Source organism: Bison bison, unplaced genomic scaffold, assembly GCF_000754665.1.
Source record: "Bison bison bison isolate TAMUID 2011002044 unplaced genomic scaffold, Bison_UMD1.0 scf7180017864037, whole genome shotgun sequence".
Lineage (NCBI taxonomy): Eukaryota > Metazoa > Chordata > Mammalia > Artiodactyla > Bovidae > Bison > Bison bison.
The window spans coordinates 4,130,246-4,145,663 of NW_011494609.1; the positions used below are offsets into that span (position 1 = coordinate 4,130,246).

Consider the following 15,418-nt stretch of genomic DNA (forward strand, 5'->3'; position numbering starts at 1 on the left):
AGGACAGAGGGGTGGTTAGTGCACAGACTTAAAGAATCCTGAACAGTGCTAGCTGAGAGATGGTCAAAGGTGTCCCCCTAGGCACTTCATGGATGGCACACGTGTCCTTTGGTCTCCGACTCCTAAGGGAGTGGTAAGGCCAAGTTCACCAGCAGCCAGCTGAGTCTTTATTATTGTCATGACTTGGAGGATACCCAGAAACACTCCAACTGTAGCCTCGGGGAGTTATCTGCTGTTACGGCAGATAACCTGGAGCAAGGCAGCTCCAGGCCAGCGTGCAGGCCTTCAGACTGCCCACTGCTGCTCCGTGGCAGCTCCAGCTCCAAGGGTCACAGATGACCACAACCAACCGTGTGTACTCAGCCGTGTCTGACTCTTTGAGACCCCATGGACTGTAGCCCACTAGGCTCCTCTAGCAGAATTCTCTAGGCAAGAATACTGGAGTGGCTTTGCCATTACCTTCTCCAGGGGATCTTGACGGATTCTTTACCACTGAGCCAACTAGGAACCCCACAACAAACCATGAGACCTCTGCAAATTCCAGCCTTACTTTCATCTTTAAACATGACCTGCCCTAGGAAGGTCCCACTGGGAAAGATCCATACTCGGCTCCAACTAGGCCCACAGAGAAAAGCCAAGAAATTGGGCATTTAATGGGCACATCCAAACTCTCCCATTGAGCATCTGGACACTTCAGGCTAAAATTTTCTGTGAAGTTTCTGGAATAGAATACCCAAAGGACTAGTTGGCATCACCACTTAAATTTCTAAGTCATTATGAAGTCTCAACCGACTCTGATGTGGCAGCTGCATGTTCCAGCGCTGAGCTTGTAGGGTCCGTCCGGGGAGTACTCAGTGTAGCAGAGAGAAAAGACCCTGGTATGGGGTTTAACCAGCCTCAACTTTATCAGGGAGCCCAGAAACACACTGGTAATTATCTTAACAGAGGATTTCCATGGAGAGCTCTAGGCAACTTGCATGACATTGAGATCTTCATAAATTTGAAGAAATGCACACGTTGTTATCCTTCTAAGTACTAATAAGGTGTCAAGCTTTGGCAAGCTAACTTCACACCCATTTGGGAGAAAGCAGTCTCTCTCTGGAGTTTCAATTCCTGCTTTAGTCAAAACAGGAGTAAGAAAGAATCATGTCTATTGCTTTTAAAAGCCCTGTGCCCTCATCTCTTACTGTGTTATCCCTGGTGTGTGGGGTGAAATTGAGAGAATGGGAGGGGAAAACCCAGGGGGTTATTCTAATAGTACAGACTTTATTACAAAGTGTCTTTGTTGGCTATCACTGGCCAGCTTGGAATCCACAGTTAGCAGTTCAAAACCCCTTGTCTCGGGCTTCCCTGGTGGCTCAGTGGTAAAGAATCTGCCTCCTAAGGCAGGAGACTCGGGTTTGAGCCCCGATCCGGGAGGATCCCACATGCAGTAGAGCAACTTAACTCACGCACCGTAACTGCTGAGCCTGTGCTCTAGAGAGTGGCCCTTGCTGTTCACAACTGGAGAAAAATCCGAGCAGCAACCAAGACCCAGCAGAGCACCCACAACCTCACACAAAACCAAACCCTTATCTCATAGTGTCTCTTAACCATGTGCATTGAAGTTATGAACAGATACTCATCCTGGAACAGCAGTCCCCAAACATTTTGGCACCAGGGACATTTTGTGGAAGACAATTTTTCCAAGGACTGGGGGGCAGGGGATGGTTCAGGTGGTAATGTGAGTGATGGGGAGTGGTGGGAAGTGGGGGGCAGCAGGGGAAGCTTTTCTTGCTCATCTGCCTCTCACCTCTTGCTGTGAGGCCCGAGGAAGGGGGTTGGCGATCCTGCCCTGGAGGATGTATACAGAACAGAGCAAAAGAAATAAAGTTATTAATGGGGAAAGGAGATGTTTACTTTGGAACTTCAAAATGAACAACATTTGATTAGTGAGCTGGTAAAGCCAGTGGGCTGGGGCTTCCCAGGTGGCTCAGTGGTGAAGAATCTACCTGCCAATGCAAGAGATGTGGGTTCAATCCCTGGGTTGGGACAATCTCCTGGAGAAGGGAATGGCAACCCACTCCAGTATTCTTGCCTGGGAGAATCCCATAGACAGAGGAACCTGAGGGGCCACAGTTCATGGGGTCGCAAAGAGGAGGATAGAACAACAACAACAAAACCAATGGGCAGGAAAAATAAATAAATATGCATGCCCCAAATGGCCGGCCCATGTGCAAGATTAGCCGGTTTTCAGCACTTCCAAGTAGGCGTGCTTCTTCCTAAGCTACAGAATGAGCTGTCTAGTATTCTTTTGTCAGTTCTTGTTCTGGAGGACCATCCCCTCTGCCCTCCCTATATTTTGTGAAGTCTTCTTAATGCTGTCAAAGTGCAATTGCCACAGTGCTGGGCTGAGTTTTACCTACAGGTGTGAATTAGCCTACTAATTTGAATTGTACTTGAAAAAGGCAATACAGGGATCGTTCATGGGTGAAAGCAAAAAGTGAACAGTGTTAAGGCAGCCACTGCTTCGACCCCAAGTACAGAATTTCGCTTTTCTTTGTTTTCCTTTAGCTTCCTGAGTTCAGTGTGTACGTATGTGTGTAAGAGATAAACGTAGTTTTATCCCTTTACTGAAAAGATGTCCACTTAGGAGGAAGAAAACCACATACTTTTGGTTTTATTAAAATGGTCTTTTAGTCACAAAATTAAAATGTTTTCTTCTTCACAGGCTTTAAAATACCAGTAAGTTGCTAGACCCTCTTAGGGGTCAGATTCTCATCCAAATATTTCCTTTTATTATTTTTTCCTTTTATAGTTTCACTTATGCTGTGATCATCTTTACCAGGGGCTGAGTTCTGCTGATCTGATGCCCAGCATCTGAAATGATGGGCTCCATATCCTGTCTGCACAGCAGCCCGATGCCAGGGTTGAATTACTATTGAATAAGCAGCAGTGAAATCTTTATCAAAATAATCAGGGGTTCCCAAAACCACAAATAACAACAACCGGACTCAAGTTGTACTAAATCAGCAAAGATCATTGATATAATAAGATTCTGAGTCACTTTTTTTCTGCAGTCTCTCTCTCTTTCTCTTGCAAAGTCTCCTCGGCTATTTTCTTGCACCGCCTGGGGGAGGGCAGGTGGAGGGAAGGAAGGGCATTGCTCAGAAAGTAAAAAAAAAAAAAAAAAAATTGACATCACTGAAGTCACATGATTGGCAAGAACCAATTAAGATGGGCTGTGGAAAGGGGAACAGTTAAATTTGTAATTTGGGTTGTGTGAAAACTTCTTTGGGCCTCATAAACAACCACAGAACCACAAGTTGGGTAGCCTGGCAGTGTCAGAAGTCTGAGCCCAGCATAGTGGTCAGCAGGCAAGACGGATCACTCTGACTGGAAACCACAGGGCTTTGCAGAGTTCTGAACATCATCAACCCACAGCCAAGACGCCGCTTTTTTTTTTTTTAATCTTTAGCAATTTGAATATTTGTCTTTGCAAAGGTACATTTCTTTTTTTTTTCCTTAGGACTCAGGGAGCCCCAGAGGTGTTGAGGGAAAAACAAAAAACAAAAAGGACCTGTAGGGAACCATGGTTGGGGGTGAGGTTAAAACGGTGACCTTTCTTGGTTTCTCGCTCTTAAGGTAAAAGAACTCATTGAATCCCCCGCCTTCAGAAGAGGGTGCCTTTTCAGGAGGAAGCGATGGCTTCAGACAGCATGTTTGAGTCATTTCCTTCATATCCACAGTGCTTCATGAGAGGTGAGTACACTCTGAGATTTTAATATCTACTTTTGCTCGGCTCTGTAGATAATAAAGTGGCTGCCTGTTGTAACTGGGTGCAGAGAGCCCCTGCCGCTCTCCCGTCTGTTTGGGGGGAGGAATTCAAACACCTCCTCGGGTGTAAGATTTCAAGGCTATTGGATTACTTATTCCTCAGATGGACGCTCTTGAGAAATGTTTTCATAAATACTTAGTTAAGCTGTCGAGGGGTTCCGTTGGTGGGTGAGAACTTTGTCCGGGGCAAGTCAGTTGGGCTGTTCCTGATTAAAATCCTAGAGATCATAAAGCTTGCAGGAAGCTGTCTGGGTTTTCACTGGTTGCCCCCTGGCCCGAGATGGCTGTGGCTGAGTTGTCCCACGCTGGGCAGGCAGTGTGGCCCACATGCCAGCCTGCCCTAGGCTTTAGCAGACTCCAGCATCACCGGCCAAGAAGGCTGGTGCCAGTGTGGGGCGGAGGCAGAGATCTGCTCACCGCCCAGGCGGGGACACCGCAGTGACAAAGTAGCAAGTCAGTTGTCTCCGAAAGGTGGATAGTAGAGGAGCCGGGCAGACTGGTCTAGGTTGAAAGCCCCAGAATGGGGCCTTGCTGGGTTATTCCTTGCAGCCTCAATGCAAAAGAGGCTGCCGGCATCTTCTGAGAGAGAATGAAAGCGAAGCATACACAAGTCTCTCCCGCCAAGAGCAACGAAGAAGTTGCCTAAGTCAAGCGTCTGAAGTGGCAGCTGAAGTCATTGAGATTGTGTGCTTCCTAACAGAAGCAGCTAGTGCGGGGTACCTGCCTGCATGTTGGCAACGAGCCTCTTGAAACGCATCGAGCTGTGGTTGAGCTCTGAGTGTGTGAGTATGTGTGTGGTGTGCATGGGCGTCTGGGGTTATCTTTGTTGGGAAAAAAGAGGGCCCCGCCTAAACAAACACAAAGAGGAACCAGAAATGTCACCGAGACATTGCCGTGTGCGTTGGGGCGAGCCCTTTGACCAGCGCCTGCACAGCCTGTGGCTTAATGGCTTGGCAGAGCTGGGATGGAGTGGGATGGATAGGGGGTGGGGATCATTCATTTTCTAGCTACCAACGTTCGCGCGCACCCAAATAGTGTCTGTGACTCATTATTTATTCATCGAGCCAAGTGAGCCGAAGAATGCAGAGGGCTGCCAGCCACTTTGTCACAACAAATGCTATTGTGGATGCCACAGAGCCTCTGCGTTTCCGGGTCCCTGAAATTTAAACACTTGACAAAGATGTGTGTGTGTGTGTGTGTGTGTGTGTGTTGTAGGGAGAGCAGGATTTCAGGAGAAGGGGAAGAAAGCAAGTCATTAACCGATTCAAAGCTTCAAATTAAAGGGTTTTCAAGTGCTTCTTTACTGGCAGCTGAGGACATTTTAGTGAAGTTGAGTCATGCGCTGGCTATGAGTCACACATCCTCACGGCACTGAGCTCCTGTGGCCCAAACGCGGGCCGCTGGGGGTGAGAAGCTGTGAAGGGCCTTCTCGCTGCATTTCCTCTGGGCCTCTGACAAGCAAAGGAAGCAATATTTGTAGAATAACAGAAAGGAAAAAAAAAATCTTCCTGCCTCAACTCTGCTTTCAATGCTCTCTCCAAACGATGATTGTTTCCTATTCTATCAACTCAGGAAGGCAGATTCAGGAAATTTTTCAACATCCCACTGGGTAATAAATGGGATTTCGGTGTGCAGTGCTGGCCTGCCTTCCTGTCCTTAGTGGTAAGACAGCAGAGCTAAGTGAGGGGGGCCCTGGTGACCTGCTCAGACACGGGCAAAGGCAAGGAGCTCAGCCCCTAAACCAGCCCACAGTCCCTGTGTCCCCAGGACGGAAACCGACCGGACCTGCCCCCAGGTTTAGGAACTGGTGGCAGCCTAGCTGTCAAGAGGAACTGTGTGCAGGGGACCCTAGCACCCCAACCAAGACTCAGAAGGGCTCATGGGAAAAGGTCTTTTCATTCCTTCCGGTCATTAAAAGGAACTCAGGGATGATTACACTCACTCACTCAAGAATATAATACGAGACTGAATTTCAGAGAATCAAAGTGAAATCTGGGCCATTTTTCACGGCTCAGTTTATCAAGGTGATTCGTCAGGCTGAGGGTTTGCATCATCTGGGTTCGCGGTCCACACCACTCATTTGAGTCTGGAGAGGTAGCAAAACAAACACTGCATTTGGTACGATGTGGGCCCTGCCTTAGAGCGCGACGCTAGAAGAATTGCCCTACTCCCTATTAAAGTCCGTATTCTCCTCGCAGCCGGTACCCTGTTCCCCGAGCCTGGCCGTGAGCAGCGCCCCGCACTGTGGTCATTTCTTGTCGCCTGTAATTTATAGCGTGTGTGCCCTCCCCAACTGCAGCTCCAAGCGAGCGGGGAAAATATCTTGTTTTCTTCCTGGGATGGCCCTTTATCAGTGCGTGCAATTCTCACAGGAGGAAACCCATAACTCATTTTTCGAGCAAGATACCCATGTGGAAATGGAGGCGAAAGAGAGGTGTGGGACCAAGCCAACCATTGTTCCCTTCTGGGTGACAGGCAAGCGAGAGTCTGAGAGCCTGGCATGCAAAACAAATGTGGTCTACCACAGAGAAGGCTGCTGCTGTGCCTTCTCACTGAATGTGCTCAGGCAAGAAGATGAGGCATGACTGCAATTCCCTGGCAGGATCCCCCGTGGTTCATGGCACGCTGTCCCTGCAGGACCCAAACTCGGGTCCCCTGATGGGGTACCGCGTGCGGGCCCGCAGAGTGGGGAAGGAATGCGGAGGAAGAACGTATGTGTTTTTGTAAAATGCCTCAGGTAGCCGTGTTCTTAGAAGTGGCTTAGTGGTCTATGCAAAGCCTGAATGCTAATATGCCTCCGAGTTCCTAGAACCACAGGTAAAAATCTCGGCGGGGCTGACGCACCGCTGTCTTCTCGAGGTTATCTCTCAAAGGGAATTGCAGGAGCGGAGGCTGAACGTGTGAAGCATGCCTCTCCATGGGCCTCAGTTTGCCACTTCTTTGCAGAGAAATATTTATGAAGACATCTCTGGCTCTGCTGGAGGTTTAAGATCACATAAAGCTGTTGATTCAACTGGGTATCAGACACCGTGTGAATTCCGTGTCCGTTTGCCAAGGCTGCCATAACAAACAAGCATAGACTGAGTAGCTTAAACAACAGAAATGGATTGTCTCGTGATTCTGGAGGCCAGAATCTCATGGAGAATCCTGGTGTAGCTTTGGTCTTGGGAAGGCTTCAAGGCATCGGGAAGTTGGTTTCTTCTGAGGCCTCTTTCTTTGTCTTGTAGACGGCTGTCTTCTCCCTGTGGCCTCACGTAGTCTTCCTTCATAATTATCTATGTCATAATTTCATCTTACAAGGATACTAGTCGTATTGCATTAGATCCCACCATGAGGACCTCATTTACTCTTAATGATCTCTGCAAAACTTCACTCTCCAAATACAGTCACCTTCTGAAGCACTGGGAGTTAGTACTTCCAAGTATGAACTTGGGGAGAACACGCTTCAGTCCCTGACAGTGTGTCTTAGCCAGTCTGACTCCCCCGGACCCACAGGGAACCTGTACTTTTCCTAAGTACCCTCCTGGATGTGGAGGAATCAGATCCCAGCTCCCTCTATGTGAGATGCAACTCTTGCGTTCTGAAACTGCCCACACATTTTGAAACTGAGAAAAAAAAAAAAGGTGTTAAAATCTATCTAAACTCACAATCAGACCCTTTGCTATTTAGTTCCTTTGCATGCTAAGAGACCTGTGAAAATGACAAGGCAATTTTGAAATGTTAAAGCTTTAAAAGAGCAAAGAGCAGTCCCCCAAGAGATGCCACCTCCTTGGCTCTGCCTCCTCCACAGGGATCGTCCCTGTAATTCCAGACCTTCCCAAGGCACACCCCACCCCTGGGGGTGGGAGACAGGCCACAGGAGGCCCCACACCTGCTCAGACTCCAAGGGCTGGCCCGGTGAGCTGCCAGGAGCAGAAGCAACTTTAGAAGGAACAGCTGAGCCAGGGGCTAACCGGCAAGCAAGCAGCCTGGGAGAGCTTTTGGACGCCAAGAGGTTTCTCTCTTCTCTTGAAACAGGTCTGAATTGTGGACTTTGAAAAGATCTGCCCTTTTCCTGAGAAAGCGAGTGATGTTGGGCCATGGCACACACAGAATCTAAGAGAGACAGGCTTGGGGATGTTGGTCTAAAGCACAGAGCCCAAGAGCTTGTAAGCCAGGACGAAAAAAGAGAAGGGGCCAGGGCTGAAGAAGGACCAGGCAGACTTAGTACGGTGATGCCCGTTTCCTTTCTTTTCAGTTTTTCCAGCTTTTTGCCAAAATAGCATGAGACAGCTTTTTTCTTGATCTTTGGTTTCCTCATCTCTAAAGTGAGGATGGTATCAGATTAGCCAAAAAGTTCATTTGGGTTTTTCCGTATGGTAAAACCCGAATGAACTCTCTGGCCAACCTGATAGTAGGGCCTGTTGTTAAAGTGGCTGCAAGGACTAAATTAAACAACCCAAGTACAGTGCTTGGTAAAGTCATGAAAACCAGGCAGTTAATGTCGGCCACGGCAACTGCGGTTCAGCTTTCCAGATGATGCTTAGTCAAGGCCGTCTACTCTCGAAAGGAGAGGTCACGGGGGACCCCGGGAGAGGCCTCCCGAAGACAGAGACTCAGGGTGGGGAGGAGACGGTGTGGAGGGTCAGAACCAGGACGAGAGGGAAGGGGGTCTGTCGTGGGGGTCCAGCCTAGGCCGAGGTGGGGTAGCAGGAGCCCAGTGGGGTGTGGAATTTGGTGAGTAAATTAGCCATCCCTTCAACACCATGTCTCTCTTGCTCTATGAGAAAGAGGACAGAGAAAGGCTGAGGGCACTTTGTGTCACTTGGTGGGCTTAGCTTTTCAACGTCGTAGCTAGTTGGGACATGTTGAGACAGGAATCCCGATGGAAGTTTCTCCTCTTTGAGATCCTGGTATCACTTTATTTTCCTGAAGTCCCTTCTTAATGGAACAGCCACCTCCTTGCCTGGTGACCCTCCACAGGTCCCCCGGGGTCCATGCTTCTGGGGATATTTCTGTGTATTTGTCAAAGTCCTGGAGAATCCAGTGGATAGAGGAGCCTGGCAGGCTATATATGGGGTCGCAAGAGTCAGACATGGCTTAGTGACTTCACCACCACCACCACCAGTGAAGGCACCTTGGTTGCTTGGCAGGTTGGGGGTGGGAGTGAAGGCCGCACAGGAAACTCAAGTGAATTTTCTGTTTCTCAGGTAACTTCCTAGTGACCTAGATGAGTCATCAGATGTCTCCGTGTCTCGTCTGAGTTCTGCAAAAGGGACTAATAATGTTCTAGATGAGCTTGCCTCCGAATGGCCGAGTTCCTGTTCAAAATCTTTGAACATGTCAGAGAGAGGTACCATAAAATGCATCACAGTGTCTCAGTGTAACAACATGAAGCATTTTTTTTAAAAAAAATATTTTATTTCCTAGTGGAAAACAGTGATCCTACCATTTCAGATATGGCAAGCATTTTTCCCAAATTCTCTTAAAAATTTTTTTTTCCAACTCCCATTCTTAAGAGAGCTCCCCAGAAGCTACTCTGGTACCTGAAAAGTGTTCGTCTCTCAATCCTGTCTGACTCTTTGCAACCCCATGGACTGTAGCCTGCCAGACTCTGTCCATGGAATTCTCCAGGCAAGAATACTGCAGTGGGTTGCCATTTCCTTTACCTAGTCCTTAAAGTTCGCAAAATAATCTTTTTCCAAAAATTTTGTTCCTTGAGCTCCCCTGCTCCTTCTCCTCAAGGCCACCAATCCCGTCCTTCAGCCTCTTTGCTGAGAAAAAAAGCCTCAAGTAATGTGTTGTACTTGGCCTACTCATGCCTGCCCCAAAATATCTATATGATGCCCCAGGGTGGTAGAAAGGGAGGGAGCGTCTCCTTCAAGAGCTTTGCAGACCATGCACATAATCAGGGAGTGCTTTCAGAGAACTATGGGTGGTTCCTGGACATGAGTTCAGTTCAGTTTAGTCCCTCAGACATGTCCAACTCTTTGCAACCCCATGGACTGCAGCACGCCAGGCTTCCTTGTCCATCACCAACTTCCAGAGTTTACTCAAACTCATGTCCATCAAGTCAGTGATGCCATCCAACCATCTCATCCTCTGTCATCCCCTTCTCCTCCACCTTCAATCTTCCCCAGCATCGGGGTCTTTTCCAATGGGTCAGTTCTTCGCATCAGGAGTTTCAGCTTCAGCATCAGTCCTTCCAGTGAATATTCAGGACTGATTTCCTTTAGGATAGACTGGTTGGACCTCCTTGCAGTCCAAGGGACTCTCAAGAGTCTTCTCCAACACCACAGTTCAAAAGCATCAATTCTTCAGCACTCAACTTTCTTTATAGTCCAACTCTCACATCGATACATGACCACTGGAAAAACCATAGCTTTGACTAGATGAACCTTTGTTGGCAAAGTAATGTTTCTGTTTTGTAGTATACTGTCTAGGTTGGTCATAGGTTTTCTTTCAAGGAGCAAGTGTCTTTTAATTTCATGGCTGCAATCACCGTCTGCAGTGATTTTGGAACCCAGAAAAATAAAATCTCTTACTCTTTCCATTGTTAGCCCATCTATTTGCCATGAAGTGATGGGACCAGATGCCATGATCTTAGTTTTCTGAATGTTGAGCTTTAAGCCAACTTTTTCACTCTCCTCTTTCACTTTCATCAAGAGGCTCTTTAGTTCTTATTCACTTTCTGCCATAAAGGGTGGTGTCATCTGCAACTGAGGTTATTGATATTTCTCCCAGCAATCTTGATTCCAGCTTGAACTTCATCCAGCCCGGCATTTCGCAAGATGTACTCTGCATATAAGTTAAATAAGCAGGGTGACAATATACAGCCTTGACATACTCCTTTCCTGATTTGGAACCAGGACACGAAACAGAGTCTGAAGCCTCATGTAAGCTTTCACCTGGTGGACAAGTAAGCTGGACGCTCCCCTGGATCACACAACCTTCTCTTTTCATCGAAGGGACATCCGTTCATCCTCTCTTAGCTCCTTGAATCTCTTCCTTCCTCCTCCCCTTTACTGTCCTGACAACACTGAATGATGCCAGAGAAAGAAAAGAACAATTCAGGTAGAGTTTTATGCATCCCAAAGACGACTGAAATGATTCATTTTCTTACAGTGACATAAGAGCTTGAAACTCTTGCTAGGGTTTACCGGTAAGAAGTATGTTAAGCTGTACATTAAGGGGAACTTGACTACAATGGTTCAAGCAGCCAGGCCTTGGTCCAGCACGGGCGAATGTGGCTCAGGAGTAATTGTTCCACTTCTGGTACAGCAGGATGCTCTTGTGTTCTGGTTCCACCATGAGATGCCTGCACCTCAGATCTGTCCAGGCAGGAAGGAGATGGGGGCCTCAAACCCTTCTTCTTGGAGCTCTGTCTTTTTACTCAAGAAAGGAAGCCCCTCTCTGCCAGCTCCCTCTTATGTATCTCATAGGCCAGAACCATGTCACAGGGTCTCTGGCTGCAAGGTGCCCAGGGCAGCAGACGTGGCACTTATTAGCTCACAGAGCAGAGGAAAGCAGAGGGGAAGGTGGGTGGGAATGATGTCAGGGAGCCCAGGGCAACATCTGCCAGGCCACATTGTTCCCTGGAAGGTACCCTGGTATTCCTGGTGATATCTCTTCTCCTATGTCCTCCATGTGGGCTGTGCTTTGAAAATACACACAGAGGCAGAGTGAACTGGGAGACTGGGATTGAAATACACACACTATTGATACATGTCTGCTTTCTCAGTCATCTCTGACTCTGAGACCCCATGGACTGTAGCCCACCAGGCTCCTCTGTCCATGGGATTCTCCAGGCAAGACTACTGGAGTGGGTTGCCATTTCCTCCTCCAGGGGATCTTCCTGACCCAGGGAATGAACCCATATGTCCTGAGTTTCCTGCACTGGCAGGCAGATTCTTTACCACTGAGCCACCTCTGTAGCCCGGATACTATGTCTGAAATAGATACCTAATGAGAACCTGCTATAATAGCTTAGGGAACTCCAGTCGGTGCTCTGGGGTGACCTAAATGGGAAGGAAATCCGTAAAAGAGGGGATAGGTGTACACATATAGCTGATTCACTTTGCTGTACAGTAGAAATCACCAACATTGTAAAGAAACTGTACTCCAATAAAACTTTTTTAAAAAGAAGAAGAAAATACACTCAGAGAAGCTCTGAGTTATTCCTTCAGTCCTTGGAAGTTGCCAGTGGATCCTGGGGGTGGGGAGGATGGTATTTTTTTCTTTTTTTGCTTTATGAAAGAAAATGAAAGCACCTTTAAGTAAAGGTCTTGAATTTTTTATACTAAAGTATAATTGACTTACAATGTGTTGATTCCAGGTATCCAACAAAGTGATTCAGTTATATACATACATACATATATATATATATATCAGATACATAGAGAATATATAGATATATATATACATCCTTTTCAGATTTTTTCCATCATAGGTTGTTATAAGGTATTGAATACAGTTCCCAGTGCTATACAGTAGACACTCATTGTTTATCTGTTTCATATATAGTGGTGTCAGTCTGTTAATCCAAGCTCCTAATTTATCCCTCTCCACTTTTTGTATTTTTTATTGGAATATAATTTCTTTACAATGTTGTGTTCGTTTCTGCTATACAACAAAGTGAATCAGCTATATGTATACATGTATCCCTACCCCTCTCTCTTGAGGCTCTCTCCCACCATCCCATCCCACTCCTCTAGGTCACCATAGAGCACAGAGCTGAGCTCCCTGGGGTATAGAGCAGCTTCCCACTAGCTAGCTGTTTTACACATGATTGTGTACCTATGTAGTGCTGCTCTTCTAATTCGTCCCACATTCTCCTTCCCCTCCATGTCCACAAGGCTATTTGCTACATCTGCATTTAGAGCCTGTCATACAGAGTGACGTAAGTCAGAGAGAAAAACAAATATTGTGTATTAATGCATATACATGGAATCTAGAAAAATGGTACTGATGAATGCTCTTTCATTTTTTGATTTACTGAAAGCAAAATAGGCAAGAGATGGGATGAGTGGGACAGGGGGCCTGTCAAAAGGGAGTCAGGGTCACACCTACCTTCAGGGTCGAAACCCAGAAGCACACTTGACTCTCACAGTGTTACAAAAACAACCAGCTTTGTATAGACAGGAGTGTTGCTTATATAAAAGCCACCACACCTGGCCCCTGGGTTGATGTTTCTACTAGTAACTGGAAATAGTTTCCTTTTTTCTCTTCCTCGCTCTTTTGAATTCTCAAAACCCCACGACCTAACCCTCTACACCTTTATTTTTTTTTTTTAAGAGAATTCTTTTCTGCAGAATTTCTGGAGGGAAATTGTCTTCTAAGTCACCCTCCTTAAATTTACCCAAGGGTGTTTTATCTCTGACTGAAAGACAACAACCAGATAATACCCCTCTATCTGGGAGATAGAACACTATTCATACCTCGTATTTCCGCAAGTTACAGATTATTTTTGCTTCGTAATTACTGGCCTGTCTACTTCCTGAGTCTGGATGCAAATCTACTTCCCTGAAAGTCAATGCCTTAAAAAAAAAAAAAAAAGCCTTTATTCAGTTTTTCCCTGAAATAAGAAATAGTGTAAATCTTTCATCCTGCTTTGCTGCAAGATGAGTGAACATGGAGAATCGTTGATTTTGTGGAAGACACTGCCCTCCCTGCCCTTGGCCCTTCTGTGTCTACTCTCAGATGGACGGCTCTTTAAAGAGTGGGCTCTCCCAGACAGTTCGGGGGCCCCAAGGTAAAAGGTCACCCAAAGTAGAAATCACAGTTGGCTAGTTGGGCTTGTTCAATGGCTCTGCTGCTTTCAAGACTGATGCTTCTTTGTGTAAATTTGCCACCTGTGCTAAACTGATTCAAAGCTAAGGACTCAACTTGTTAAGTCTTGAAGCCATGTCTATTGGAAGAAATATGTCACTGACATTTTGCAAAACTTCTGCCCACCTTCCTTGCCTACCATCTGATTTTTACTCCTGGTCTTTTGGATGTCCTCTGTGAAGACTAGGGCTCCTAAAAATAAACCCTTTCTGATAGAGAACAAAATTATAAGATATGAGCCATAAATCAAATATAGCATTGGACCTCAAAGCAAGCCTCTATTTCCTCTTCTCTTTGAGAGCCATATTGGTCCTGAACAGCACGTAGGTTTTTCTGAAAATGTATAAGAATTCAGATTTTTTTTATTAGTAGGATGTCTTAAAGAAAGACCTAGAAAATATTCCAGTGATCAATTTGCCAGATAGAGATATATTAAAAAGAGCAAACAAAAGTCCGAACCCTGGGATTAACAGATACACACTAGTGTATATAACATAGACAGACAATAAGGACGTACTGTATAGCACAGGAAATCACCTTCACTGTCTTGTAATAAGCTATGATGAGGGTCTGAAAGACCTATGATGGGAAAGAGTCTATGTATACACACACACACACACACACACACACATAGCTGAATCACTTTGCAGTACACTTGAAACTACACAACATTGTAAAACAACTATACTTCAATAAAAATAAAGTTAGAACCCTGAGTGCGTGGCTCACTGTTCGGTGGTCACAGGCTGTTGTGAGTGGAGTGTTTTCAAGGAAGCTAAGCACGGTGTCAGAAAATCTTTCATTGCTCAGTGAAGGAACAATCTCCATCTTCTACACACACACACACACAAAGAGATCACATGTAACCTTTGATGTTAATTTTTATTACACTTCAAAACGTGCAAAAGAGAATAGACAAAAATACATTAGTTTGGGCGCCATTTTTCCAGGAGCAGTTTCAACGCCAACCACGGTTTGCTGTTTTATTACACAGCTTCTGTTTGCACTTTGAACTACGTGCTTGAGGCAGCTTACTCCACACCATCTGCAAGCTGCATCTGTGCAGCCCCATCCACCTCGCTAACAGTCACAGCTGAACTTGACATTAACCCACTTTGAAAGTATGCAATCTGTAAACTCTGAAACTGCATATAGATGTATACACACACGCACACGGGCTTGTGCACACACACACACACACACAGCCCATGCAAAAGTCTGGAGGAATTAGGAGGAAGGGGAAAATTAGCCATATCTTTTATGAGTTTGCTGTCGTGTCTTTGCCTTTTGGAGCCTGGGGTTAGTAACACAGAGGGACTGAGTGATGACGAAGTGATCTAGGCACTGGTGGGAATGAACGGAAACTCCCACTGCTGTTTTATTATTATTGACTGACTCCACCGTTCAGAAAAATCAGGATGGCTATGACTCCCGAAGTCCAAGAGGAAAGGAACAGTTACCAAACAATTTTAAACAAATATTAGGGCTGCTAAAGGGGTGGGGTTGTATAAAGAAGTACAAACACCAACAATGGAAATTCTGTTCAACTGCCAATCATCCTGCATCATTCAGTTCAGTTCAGTCCCTCAGTCGTGTCTGACTCTTCACGACCCCATGAATCGAGACAGGCACGCCAGGCCTCCCTGTCCATCACCAACTCCCGCAGTTCACCCAAACTCATGTCCATTGAGTCGGTGATGCCATCCAGCCATCTCATCCTCTGTCGTCCCCTTCTCCTCCTGCCCCCAATCCCTCCCAGCATCAGAGTCTTTTCTAATGAGTCAACTCTTCGCAT

The 15,418-nt window shown here is 46.3% G+C and overlaps 1 protein-coding gene across 1 annotated transcript in view; it reads left to right on the forward strand.

Moving 5' to 3' along the window:
* Window positions 1-3,235: 3,235 nt before the first annotated feature.
* RUNX1 (runt-related transcription factor 1) overlaps window positions 3,236-15,418 on the forward strand; it is a gene marked incomplete at its 3' end in the record, with an annotated part of 272,413 nt that continues 260,230 nt past the window's right edge. Inside the window, exons 1-2 of the mRNA XM_010834981.1 lie at window positions 3,236-3,483; window positions 3,625-3,741. Of these exons, the coding sequence (XP_010833283.1) occupies window positions 3,684-3,741 (58 nt within the window). The remainder of the gene's footprint in view (window positions 3,484-3,624; window positions 3,742-15,418) is intronic.